Source organism: Solanum dulcamara, chromosome 12, assembly GCF_947179165.1.
Source record: "Solanum dulcamara chromosome 12, daSolDulc1.2, whole genome shotgun sequence".
Lineage (NCBI taxonomy): Eukaryota > Viridiplantae > Streptophyta > Magnoliopsida > Solanales > Solanaceae > Solanum > Solanum dulcamara.
This window is the reverse complement of record NC_077248.1, coordinates 8,073,087-8,087,121: the sequence shown is the minus strand read 5'-3', so window position 1 is coordinate 8,087,121 and position 14,035 is coordinate 8,073,087. Positions and strand designations below refer to the sequence as shown.

The following is a 14,035-nucleotide window of genomic DNA, read 5'->3' as shown; positions in this document are numbered from 1 at the left end:
TTTCCCTACAAACTTGGCCAAACACCTTGGAACTTTCTAAAACAAGCCCTTCCCCTTTTATATTTTTAACTCTCCACACAAAGTTTGGCCAAACAGTAACAAAAACAAAAAAAAATGGATTCTACTGCTGCTGCTGATGATTTTTCTTCTTATTCTTCTAGTAGTAGCAGCAGAGTTTTGTGGTTAATTGCAATTCCCTTGATTTTAGTGTCTCTGTATTTTGGCCTAAAAAATTCAACAAGCTATGTTTATTCCAAGAATCATGAGAATATTAATCCACCAATTCCTCAATTAGAAAAGAAGTTGATAAGCAATTTAGAGAAGGTTGAAACTGGTCTTGTTAGAGTCAGAGTTGCTATAAAAGAAGCTCAAAGTAAAAATCAAACATTTCATGATCCTGACTATGTTCCTACTGGTCCAATTTACTGGAATCCCACTGCTTTTCACAGGTATTTTATAGTATTTGTAACTTTTAAAGATTTGAACTTTTTGTCTATAGAATTGAATGGAGCAAAGATTCTTGATTTTTTTTACTATGGAGTTATGATTTTATGAATTGGAATAGAGATTCTTGAACTTTTGACTATACTCTCTCCGTCTCAATTGATCTGACAGTAAAATTTGACTGACACTACTAAAAAATCACTATTATCACACTGAAAATGTTCAGTGGCTATCTCAACAGATGTTTAGATTAAATAGGTGAGAAAAGAAAAAATAGTAATTTTTTCATACGAAAAAAGAGTTTCCTAACTATTTTTGTGAGAATTTGTTTCACACCCTAAATTTTCCTGGTGAGCTGGTTGTGTGAGAAAATTATATTCTATAATACAATTTTTCACTGAATTCAGGGGAACCTTTGTTTCTAGAATTGTGATCTTCGAAACTTAATTGGATTAAATTATCTATATTTTTTTAAAATTAAATGTTAGAAGAATTTTCAAAACTATACTAATAGTACTATAGGTTGTTATTTTACTCATGTCAAAATGTTGAAAAACTAGAAGCTCACGTAGTTTGAATATCGAAAAGTGAAAATCAAAGATCCGTCACATAAATTGGCCGGAGGGAGTAAAATGAACTGGAACAAAAGATCATTAAACTTTTGACAATGGAATTAAGATTCTTTAACTTCTAACTATGGAATTGAGCTGGAGCAAAGATTCTTGAAATTTTGACAATGGAATTAAAGATTCTTCATTTGGGAATTGCAGGAGCTACTTGGAAATGGAGAAACATTTCAAGATTTACGTATATGAGGAAGGTGAGCCCCCTGTATTTCACTATAGTGCTAGTCAAGGAATCCTGGGAATTGAAGGAATTCTGATTCATCAGATTGAGATTAGCAAGTTTCGGACGAATGATCCTGAAAAAGCCCATGTTTACTTCCTCCCATTCAGTGTCTTATCGATAGTAAGCTACGTTTATGTTGTCGATTCTCGGTCATGGGGTCCTATGCAGAATACAGCAGCAGATTATATTGATGGTATATCAAGAAAATACCCTTATTGGAACAGAAGCCTTGGAGCTGATCACTTCATGCTTGCTTGCCATGATTGGGTAAGTAACACAAATTTCCATTAACTATTTTTCATCAGAATAGAGACAAATTTAGAATATAAACTTGATGTGTTCAATCTTAAGTTCTTGTCGTTGAAACTATGACACATTATACTTTTGAAATCTGTTAAAGAATTTAATATTTGTTGAAATTTTAGTAATTTTTCACATATATGTTTACATCTGTCAAAAAGAAACTAAAAGCTATGTTGCTCGAACTTTTCAAAAATATCAACGGGTGCACGTCGGATTCTCGAAAAATAGTGTATTTTTGGAGAATCAGACACGCGTGCGGCATTGAAAGTGAAGAGTCCACGCAACTTAGACAGAAATGACAATTAAAAGAATAGTGTAAAAGCACAAAAAAGAAAGGTACATCATTCAAGGGACTTGATGATCAAACAATGGCCTAAGAATTAGGGAGGATCCAAAATTTTAAGTACAAATGATTATTGTAGGAATCCATAAACTTCAAATCCTTGATTCGCCTCTACTAAGAATCATAACTGATAAAATTTAGTGATGCAGAATCTCGTTGCAAGTCTTCTAATTATTTTGAGGTTGTTTTGTTTGATGTTTATGGGATAGACAATGCTTCTTCTTATGTAATTGCCTTACTGCAGGCTCCTACGATTTCCTTTGCGGTTCCCTACTTGTATAAGAACTCGATACGTGTACTATGCAACGCAAATACCTCCGAAAGATTTGATCCTACCAAGGATGTATCCTTGCCAGAAATCTATCTTCCTCAAGGTAAAATGGATGGCTTAATTGGAGGTCCTTCTCCATCTCATCGTTCTGTTTTAGTTTTCTACGCGGGAGGAATCCATGGCTACATTAGGCAAGTGCTAATGGAACACTGGGGAAAGAACGATGATTCAGACGTGCAAATTCACAAATACCTTCCGAAGAACGTGTCGTACTATGGCATGATTAGAAAGAGCAAGTTCTGTATTTGCCCGAGTGGTTATGAAGTGGCTAGCCCGAGAATGGTTGAGGCACTTTATATGGGGTGTGTACCGGTACTCTTGAAGGATCATTATGTAACACCTTTTAACGATGTTTTGAACTGGAAAAGTTTTGCTGTTGAAATGAATTCGACGGATATACCTAATCTGAAGAAAATCTTGATGTCAATACCTCAAAAACAGTACATCAGAATGCAGATGAGAGGCCTTCAAGTTAGAAGGCATTTTGAAGTAAATTTTCCTCCTAGGAGATATGATGTTTTTCATATGATTCTTCATTCCATTTGGCTTAGAAGGCTCAACATTCAAGTCCATGACACTAAGGATGGATGACTACTTCACAATAAGTGTACTGTATTATTTGGCTATGTTGCTCAAATCCTACAAAAATATCGTCATCCTCTAAATATAATACTTTTTTTGGAGTATCTGACGTGCAGAGGTATTTTTGGATGATCGAGCAACAAAACTGTTTGATTAATGAAAGTTTGCGCATAATTCTGCATTTATGAGTTCCGGGATTTAAGTTCAAACACTTGAATTTTCCCGGATCCTACCAAAATATAATGCCCTCTCATCCCTTGTTGGATCATCCAAATATAATACTAGTACATAATTGGAGAATCTAAATGAGTGCAGTGACATTTTTGGAGGATCCGAGTAACATAATTGTTTTGGTTAAAGGAAGTCTTTGCATAATTTCCGTCATTTATGAATTCCAAGATCTCTGGGAAGAGAGATTAGGCTACACACATAGTTCATTTTTGCATCTACCTTAGTTCAAATGCAGATGATATTGTAGTTCTGTATGCTACTTCTACTTCAACTCATTTGTTGTAGTAACTCTCTTTTTTGTAATATGATTTATCATTGAAGCCGGAAACAGTCTCTCTACCTCACAAAGGTAGGGCGTACATCTCACCCTCCCAAACACCACTTGTGGGATCGCAGTTTCTTTTTTTGTGTTTATATTTTATTCGCACAATCCTATTGTGATACCTATATGTGGATGAATAATTGCAAAGATAACCCTCAAAATTGAATATTACCTTAGCTCAAAGGTTGTTTTACTCAGATATTTCTTATCAAAGTGAGGGATTCATTTAGGACAAAATCAAATCAGAAGCTATTTTCATTGTACCATGAATTGTTGTCATTTCCGCACCCTTGTCCTGTGGTTTGAGAAAGATTTGACTTTTTAAGAGAGAAACACATTTAAAAGCTTATTAAATCCCTCAAGATTCATGAAAATGCCATGCTATTGTTCCAAAATTGTTTGGTACCAGTTACCCATTATATGAAATTGGTAAACTTATTAAGCACTTATTGGTAATGGTAAATAATTCGTTATGACATGTTAAATTACATCCACCGTGTAAATTATTTTTTAATACTGGATAACATGACCAGCTTGCACGGCACGGACTCTTCAATTTAGACTCATGAAGCCAAGTCCCCAACGGGCACGTTAATTTAATATTTTGTGGGGATAATTAGTTTAATTAATTCCTTAAATATAAGTTTGTCAACTCCCTGTCTCAAATTAAAACAGTTACTTTAGTTTGGAAAAAATTATCCCAAAATATATTTGTTTTTTCACCCGCCCTTCGGTATTCACATTAAGGTTTGACTAAATTTGAATTTGGAAGTCCCACATTATGAGGTTAGAGACTTCGTAAATATATTGAGTGGATTTTCTAAATACAAATACAAGTTTCTAGCATGAAAAATACGGGTTCAACATAACCTAGTAGTTTTTTATCAAACTTTGTATAATATATACATTGAGAAATTTAATGAATATGTACAAATAATAAACTTTAAATTCTAGATCCACCACTCAAATTAGAGAAATTCCAGTAGATGAATGTACTTTTCTTTGATTCAATGATATGAAGAGACAGTGTAATGTGGAAACTCTTAACCTGTATATATATATATATATATATATATATATTAATACTCTTTCTGCTGATTATTATGTAACATACAGTAGGTGAAATCTTGGCAAACACATATAATGAAGTAACCTTCAAATAGTTTTTAACTACTTTACCACAAAGACTTACTAGTAACATATAAGCTTAAACATTTGCAACTCCAACAGCAACCATACAACACTTGATTAAGAGATGAGATCAAAGCCCTGCTCCAGTAGACTTTGAGCTAATTTCTCATTAGCTGCTTCAGAGGGATGGAACCCGTCCCAGAAGACGTACTGTGTGGCGTTGTAGCATGTCCCTACTGACCTGACATTGCAAAGGAACGATGTTTCTATCGTACCAGTCCCACAACAAGCCCTCCTTGATTCAAAGAATCCTGCAGGGAATTAAGAAATGCAGATTTGTCAACAGAAAACGTGATACATTGTCCTTTATAATACTGAACGACAGCTAATCCTCTTTGATTTATATTAGACACTTGGAACTCGAGTACTTCCTGATCAGTAGTATATACAGAATTTTTCATAAGTGGTGTCGATATTTAAGAAGTGAACAAATGAACAAATCATTGCAACAATCACAGGTTGAGCTGATTATCACGTCATAGACTCTTTCGTTAACCTTGATTTATCTTTAACCAATGGGGCTAATGTGCCTTAAAAAAATTACAAACTGTATGTATCTAGATTCAAACTAACCGACGTGCTTGATCAATGAACTAGGAAACACTAGTTTGTAAATAGTAGTGGAACCAGAATTTTTACTAAGAGGATTCAAAATATAAACAAATTACAAGCACACAAAAAAACAAAGGGATATCATATATACTATATATACATAAAAAAAAAAACAATTTACCAACTCCTTTACGTAAATGAGGGGCGAATTTATGGTTTCTCCTTTCTTTTTATTTTAGTTAATCTACTTTGTAATATTGCCCGATTGATTATCATTGATCAGAGTATAGTATTGTCGAGATGAAAAAGAAAAATGTGTTTCAGGAAATTACCACTATCTGCAGGTTTAGTGATCATATCGAATAGAGGCTGATAGATGTCGAAGACGACAAGTTTGAGGCCTGGAAGTCTGCTCCTCAAATTTTCTGATGTCCGATTCAGCTTCTCGTTGAAGAAAACAGCATCTTGGTTCAATCTTGCAACACATTGATTGCTTCCTCTACCAAACAAAGTAATTGCTGCTGGCAAACAACCTGTTGGTGGCAGAGTTGTTACTCCAATCTTCCTTGCTCCCATACCATAAAGATTCTGTGTTCATACATTGCTGTTGATGTTAAAATATTGATTGTATTTAAATCGAAAAATTGAAATAGAACATATGTTAGTTTTCGTATGATTTGATTATGTTTATGAGCATTTTGTTCATTGTGTTACAATCCTAGGGCGTTTAGGTAATTTGCTACTTTCTTTATTTTATTTTATATGACGATGTTTGACGCGGTACAAACGTTAAGGAAGAGAAAAAGACTTCTTAGAAGAATAGCCCCAATTTCTAGCCGACTAATTGTGTTGACCATATAATTGGGAGGAAATGTGTCGCATTAGGGGTAAATATTGAACTAAAAAAGTTTCTTGATCTCAATATGACTTGCCACCCGAGATGAATCTATCATTTCCATTTGTCACAGAAGTATTTTCAAAATTAGGGGTTTTAAACATGACTTTTCTATGATTGTAATATAAGAAATGTGTCCTTACTTCCAAAAGTAACTAAAAAAGAAAGTGTCATATCAAATGGAATGCGTGTTTGGGCAAAGGTAAACTATATCTGATCCCTATTTGCATATTTTATAGATAAGTGGTGCCTACAAATTTCTTGCCGTGCATCAATATGTGTAGAAAACATAATACCAGAAGTCTCAAGATGTTTCATAGATCACCCCTCTCTACAAATTTTACAACCCCCACGCCACCCCAAACCATATTTTGATTGAACCTCCACTATATCAACTTACAACTTGAACTATTAGATAATCATAATAACATCTTTGTGCCCATTACTACTACAAAACCATATGTACATGATAGTTTAACCTCATATGTCTCCTCAGAGATCACAAATAAATCAGTAGACACGAGAAGAGGAGAGGGAAAAAAACATACCTGAACGAATGTAGTATAAGACTGCATAAGCATATCGGAAAATCGATCAGGTGAGAAGATCCTGTTGAGCATTGGATTAACATAGTAATTCTGAATAAAATCACTGCTCCCTGCACTTAATAGATGGATTCCTCCTGCAATTATATTATTAGCTTGTGTCCTTCCTACTAAATTCACTACTTTTCCTTGCCATTCCCTGTAATACTGTAGCTGCTGTGCCAATGTAAGTGCACGCTGCAAATTAAACAACAACATACAATATTTCTAGTTAGTTATCCACAAGACACCACACAATTTCATTCAGGTTAATTTACATATGGCCACTTAACATTATCTATTATAATTATAGAAAGCTTTTGACCAAAGAATGATTATGCCAATAATTATTAAAAGTTGCGGTGGGATAGATAGAACCCTTACGCCCTTAATCAGAGATTTGGAGATTAAGCTTTATTAATAGAAAAAAATTTGGTATGAAGTGGCACGAATCCAAATTTGTTGGGACCCCTCAACAAAAATAATGAAAGATAACTAAAAAGAACATTTTAATGGTTTTAATTTATTTATTTATTCCCCATATATGTAAAACGATTATCTAGTGCCAAATTTTGACATTTTGGTCATCTGTATACATTGAGCAATAAAAAAGGACAGCTCAATGTACAAAGCATATCGTTTTCACTCTGCATCCAGAGAAGAACCACAACTAAAGGGATGAAAAAGGCAACTTGTTCTGATGCAAATATCAATGATGATTCTAATTTCTAACGGTTTGAACTTGTAATCTATAAGTTACACAGAAACAATTTATATTTGTAATCTATAAATTACACAGAAACAACTTTATAGTTGTTTCAAAAATTATTTTTGTCACTTTATGTGACTACAATTTAATTATCATATTTTATATTTGTAATAGCTAAAGCCTAAAGTTAAATAGCCATGTGTGAAATTAGCCCACAAAATTGTAAGGAAGAATAAATTAAAGAAACTACTAACATAAAGTTGAGGAGTCCTTTCATAATAACCAGAAGCAGCAGAGGCAAAGTTGACACCAGTCAGTATATTTCTCCCTCTTGCCTCTGGGCTAAGGTAAGCTGGTGGATATGTAGTGAACCCAAGATATTCAGCTGTCAATAATTCAACACATGCAACTATGAGATACAATATTTTCGAAATACAAATGTGAAAATTAATTAAATATTCAATTTTGAACTCAAAAGCTCAATGAATTCAATATAAAATTTAAAATTTAAATTCACATCTGCATGTAATAGAGAAAAGTTGGTGGACGTAGTGAAGAACCTACACTACAAATCAGTGGCGATGCCACGCAGAAAATTATATTATTTATACATGATTAAAATAATTTTTTATGTATATATAATAAATGTCGAATATCCTTCAATTAGTTCATGTGTCTACTTCTACAGATTTTGAAGTCAAAATCCTGCTCCGTCATTGCTACAAGTTCATCCAAACTCAGTAGCTTTGGCTTAGACTTATATATGTGTTTAAAAAAACTCAAAAAATTAGTACAAGTAATAAATTTCAAAACCTAGTATATTAGACGGGAGATGATAAGATTTTGAACGTAGATTAATAAAATTTAAATTTTGAATTCAGCTCTGTTGTTTAATTTACCAGTGAAGTCAGTTGCCAGCTTTCCATTGCAGAATCTTCCAGTAGGTCTGTGAGTAACAAAATCTCTTCCATAAGGAAGAAAATTAGCCTTGATAAGAGTAGTCAAATTGTTATTATTTCCAACATCAACTACAGAGTCTCCAAATATGTTCAATGCTGGAACTAGAGGATCTCCATTTGCCACATAAGAAAACACAACAACAAAAAATACAACACACTTTAAGAACCTCATTTTTTTTTTCAATTGAAATTCTGCTTCTTTTTTTTCTTCTCTGTTTTTTAGTTTGGGGTGTTGGAGAATTTAAAGGAGAATTTTAGTTAAATAAAGGTCAAAAAGTGAAATAACTGATGGATAGAAAGTTGATTGTTTTTCATGTGAGTACGGGGGGCATATTTGGCACATCCTAGTATTTGAATGTTGGCATTATTAGGCGAATATACGAGGTCGTTTTGATTAGCTTATAAGGTGTTTTTAGTTTTTTTGAGTGGTTGGTCAACTTAAAATCATTTTGGGCTTAAAATAAGTCTTAATAAATAGTTGAATTTATTTAGATGAACTTATCTGAGAAATTTATATAAATGTACTACATTAAGAAAATATTTACAATTTATAGAAATAATATTTTTTTTAATGAACACTTATAATATAATTATAATAAATTTTAATAAATATTAGCGAGAATAATTTATAAAACTCATATAATACAAGTTTTATTCATGAATAATTTATTTATCACATATTTTAATACACTTATAATACATTGTGTCAATTTCTTACCAAACAAGTATAATATATTTTAAAACACTTATAATACATTTATATTGCATGCATAATTCACTTTTAATACATAGTAAATATATTATAATATTACTATATATTGCTATAAATGGTAATAAATAAAAAGTATCGCTAAAATCAGTAATTATTTATCAAAAAGTATTTTTCATAGTAATTTTTCCAACTTATTTTAAGCAGTTTATAAGTTAAAAACAGTTTATAAGTCAAAAAATAAAATTGGTCTGCACCTATTTTTTTTTAACTTATAAGTAGTTTTCAACTTATAAATTGCTTAAAAATAAATCAATCCAAACATGCTAATATACTCATTCTGTGTCAAATTACTTGGTCCTGCCCCGTGATCAAGGGCAAAGCTAGCTTAGGGCTAGAGATTCATCCCAATCCTTCTAGAAGTTATACTATTTATAGATAATTTAATTGTTTTTTTTGTGTATATAATAAATATTGAACCCTTTCGACTAATTTCTATATTTACTTTTTAATATTTTAAATTATGTTAGTGAAAATTTTATCTCCGACACTGCTGATAATGTCCTAAGAATGTTTTAATTAGATACTCCCTCTATTCCATATTAACTGAATTTGTAGAGCTTTTTTCATTGTTCAAAATAGTTGAATTGTTCAAAGTTCAAGAAAAATATGTTAATTTTTTCATGTTTACCCTTTCCATTAATGAAGTTATGTTATTTTCTAGGAGTTAAACTACGTTACTTACAAAGTTATGCTTCAATAAATGACTACTTGTATTTATGATTTCAATTTAATCATCTTTATGAGGTTGATTAAACAAATGAGTAATAAAGAAAAATATAATTCAAATTTTGTCCTTAAATATTTTTCTTAATATGTGTGCATTACCTTACAAATTTAGTTAATATGGAATAAAGAGAGTATAGTTTACCAAATTAGCTTTATTAATGATCATGCTTTGAAACTCTAAATTTAAATAATAAGAATGGGAGAAAATGTCATAAATAGTCTCTTAACTTTAAAAGTAGGTCAAAAATGGTCCGTTAATTATACACTTACTAGATTTAATCCTTTAACTATTTAAAAACTTATTATGTTTGGTCCATTAACTATACACTTATCGATTTTAGTCCCTTAATATGCACTTACCGATTTTAGTTCTTTAAGTATTTAAATAGTTATCAGATTTGGTCTTTTACCCATTTTTTACACAAATTTAGGTATTCAATAGTGGAATCTATCCCTCAATGAAATTAAATCATTAATCCATTGTTTTCAGTTGTTTCTCTCGCGCTATTTTTTCTTCAAATTCCTCTAATGAAAAGAACCTTACCTCAACGACTCATAATAAAATTCACGAGAAAAAAATATATAAATCATACTTTTATTCAATGAAGGATAAAATGAATCAAATTATTGCTACGAATGACGTAAATATACTAAAATTTATTATAAAAAAAAATATTACCCGTTAAGTGTGGAGAGAGATTTATTTATATTTAATAGAAACAAATTTCTTACAATGAGAATAAAATTAAAAGTTCTATTCTCACATAATTTGGTTCCAAATTTTGTACTCCAACGACTTTAATGAAGAAAATTTATTTAATTATTCAGAAGTTGAAATTTATAAAATGGTAGATTTGTAGCTTCTTTTTTTTTAATTTTGAAAAAGATCGGTTTTATTATTTATTTTACGTAGAGAAATTTGAGTAATAAGATAAAAAAAAATTATTTTTCTTTTGTATGAAAAAAATTAAAAAATTTGTGATGATTATGTATCATTAACAGCTAAAGAAGGGAACATAGCATATTCAAGTCATTAGCAATAATAATATGCTTCATTTTGTCCTCTATTGAATAAAATTATGACTTATATCTTCTTTCCTCATTAATTTAATTTTGAATCGTTGAAGTTATTATTCTTTTCATAAGAGTAGTTTGAAAAAAAAAGTAGCGAGAAGAGAGAAACAAAAGAAAAAATGGGTTAAAGATTTAATTTCACGAATGCATGAGTTCCGTTAATAGAAATCTAAAATAGTTGCACAAAAAAAGAAAAAGAGACCAAATCTGATAATATTTAATACTTAAAGGACTAAAATCGATAAGTGTATAGTTAAAAGACTAAAATCAGTAAGTATATAGTTAAGGGATCAAATATGATAAGTTTTTAAATAATTCAAGAATTAAATATGATAAGTGTATAGTTAAGAGGCCATTTTAGATCTACTCTTATAGTTAAAAGACTATTTATGACAATTTTTTCAATAGAATAATATAAGAAAAACATAATAAAATTTTCATAATTTGTTAAAATTGACGAGTAAACTTAAATATTGATTTTGATATATGAATTAAGTAAAATTAAACTGGACTACAAAACAGATTGTTAAAAAGTTTTATTTCATTTTTGTCCTTTATTGTGAGTTTGTTTAGAAGTATGACGAATTATTATATTTTCAATAAAGGCCTTAGATAAAGATACTTTTTTTTTTCAAGAAAACTGAAAGCAAAATTTGCCACTGTTTTTCAAGAAAACTGAAAGCAAAATTTGCGTGACACAGTACAGAAAATCTGTTTACAAACATATGACCTATTTACACTAGGAAAAAAGTTTATTGGCGGCTCAATTTTGTGAGCTATAACTTTTATGAGTACATAGTTGAACTGCTTAGTATTAATTTAAGTATAATATATAAATATGATTTTTAATTGATAATTATAATTTTTAATTTTATCAGTATATAAGTAGATTTTTTAATTATTTTTGAACAAATAAATATTTTTGTCTTATATGTATCTTATATGAAAATTTTGTATCATATGTAGCATTCTATAGATATTATGTCACATTTAACATATGTGTTTACTAATTTAAGTTTATATAAATTTAAATATCTATTTGTTTATAATAAAAATTGAAGAGCATAAATATTAAATAAAGTCAAGTTAAATAATATTTTCTTCGTTTTTATTTACTTGTCAAAAAATTTCTAATTTGATTTTTTTTTTAAATTGTCAATTTTAACAAATCAAGAAAGGGTAATTTTTTTCTTCCTCTTATACTCTTAATTTATTAACATTGAGTTAATATTTTAAAAAAATATAATAAGTAATTATGTTTAAAATTCTATTAATTAATAGAGATAAAATGGTAAACTCACTATATCAATTATTTTTTTAAAAAAAGTGTGTCCAATTAAAATTTAATAAATAAAAAAACAAAAATATATATTTATGTATTATGCTGTTTTATGTAAAAAGAACTTTAACTTTGATGCACAAATATAAAACGGTGGCAATAAATAGTAGAGAAGTTCGAGGTTAACGATAGATATTTGATCAATTCATATATATCCAGGGGTAGGAGATACGATTTTAAAAAAAAATAAAAACTAAATGAAGATTGTTAATGTTTGTGGTTAGAAACATGTTTATATATTTGTATTATGATAAGTCATTTGACATTTGTAGCAAAATATATCATAAAATTTGTGGCAATGAGTAATATTACTTCAGGTGCTTTCTACATGTCATATTTTTGTGCACTAATTAAATTGTCCTTTATTTTGTTATATTATATGAGGGGAGGCTTGAAATAATTATAAAATTATCATTTCTATCTATAGGCTACGGTTTGAATTTGTTGTGATGTTAGCCATTACTATTTGTATGATAAATTGCTTATAATATATTTTGTGCATCGAATCATCTTTTGTTTTGTTATATTAATAGAAATGGAATTTTAGAATAATATTAACGTTATTTTTGTGTGATTTATATATCATAAATTTAAATTATGCAATCAGTCATTGATATTTGAATTAGAGTAAATTGCATGCTTATATTTATACACTCACATAGAAATTAAAATATTTGTTCACAAATTATGCATGAACGCAAAATATTTTATAGACTGCACCTTTATTTTTATTTATTTTTTGTTTTAGATTACTTGATCCCGTTTAATCTGATAAAATTTTTAAAAGAACTTAGAAATATATTTTATAAAACTAATCATATTAAGTACTTGAGCATTTATGAAGTCAATTGTGAATTAAGGACAAAATGCATTAAATTGGGAAGAGTACCTCCCACAGCTACCTAGAAGCTAAGCATTCGTGAATTCCAACGTCCTAGCTAGCACTTATAATGAGATAGTATCATCACTTCCCTCTTTATTGCTACTGCAAATCTTCATCAGCCTTCAATTCATGTGTATGACTTGACAATTCTATACATACTATCTTGTGATGTTGGTTTCAAGTCCATTTAATTAAAAAAGAATGTATTTTATGTTTTTCAATTTTGGATGAGCATAAATAGAAAGTTAAATTTATATAAACTTAAATAAATAGATACACAAGTTCTACGTGACGTAATACATATAGAAGGTCAAGTAAGATGTCGCGTAGGGAGCGAATTGCCACATAAGACGCTAAATAGGACGTGTGTGCTTACTTGTTCTTTTAGATACCTACTTGTTGTAACGATCTAACCCGTGGTTACTAAAAATATCTGCAGTAAAGGTATAGAAATCTCATTCTTCATAAGACTAGGATCAATTCCTTGGTATGCGAGTACATTAGGTGTGAACTAAGGTCGTACTATGCTCCTATCTCAAAGTTGAGTTGAAAGCATCTTTCTGATTTAGTTTTGGACTTGAGTTCAAAGTAAGGTCAACTTCAAATGACTATATCTCTCAGCCTATAATGAATTATGTGGCCCAAAACCTATCAAATTAAAGTTCTATAAGTCTTCTTTCCAATTCCACTTAATTTGTCCCATTTGGAGTTCGAAGTAAAAAGTTATGCCCATTTTACTGAGCATTGTCCGTGCTGGGCCGCCGAAGCAGGATTTGGGCTGCTGATGCGGGATTTGATGGGACATAATGGAAATGAGGCGTATTTTATTATCTCATTCTTCCCCTAAGTGCCAAAATAGATGATTATTACCCTAGAAACCTCCCAAGAAGCTATTCTAGGCTTGATGAGAAGGAGAGAAGAGATTCCTAACAAAAAAAGGTTACAA

At 30.2% G+C, this 14,035-nt stretch overlaps 2 protein-coding genes across 2 annotated transcripts; one reads left to right on the top strand and one right to left on the bottom strand.

Annotated features, from left to right (window-relative positions):
- LOC129876371 (probable glycosyltransferase At5g03795) lies at positions 1 to 3,035 on the top strand. Its single transcript, XM_055951787.1, has 3 exons — positions 1 to 449; positions 1,215 to 1,560; positions 2,184 to 3,035. Exons 1-3 carry the CDS (start codon positions 115 to 117, stop codon positions 2,859 to 2,861), a joined length of 1,359 nt encoding a protein of 452 aa, XP_055807762.1. The 5' UTR covers positions 1 to 114; the 3' UTR covers positions 2,862 to 3,035.
- Positions 3,036 to 4,518: 1,483 nt separating this feature from the next.
- On the bottom strand, positions 4,519 to 8,467 carry LOC129877136 (GDSL esterase/lipase At5g03820-like). The gene is made up of 5 exons (XM_055952621.1): positions 8,236 to 8,467; positions 7,591 to 7,721; positions 6,592 to 6,825; positions 5,481 to 5,736; positions 4,519 to 4,847 (listed from the first exon to the last, which is right to left on the bottom strand). The coding sequence occupies exons 1-5, from the start codon at positions 8,465 to 8,467 to the stop codon at positions 4,654 to 4,656; spliced, it is 1,047 nt and encodes a 348-aa protein (XP_055808596.1). The 3' UTR covers positions 4,519 to 4,653.
- Between the last annotated feature and the right edge of the window lie 5,568 nt (positions 8,468 to 14,035).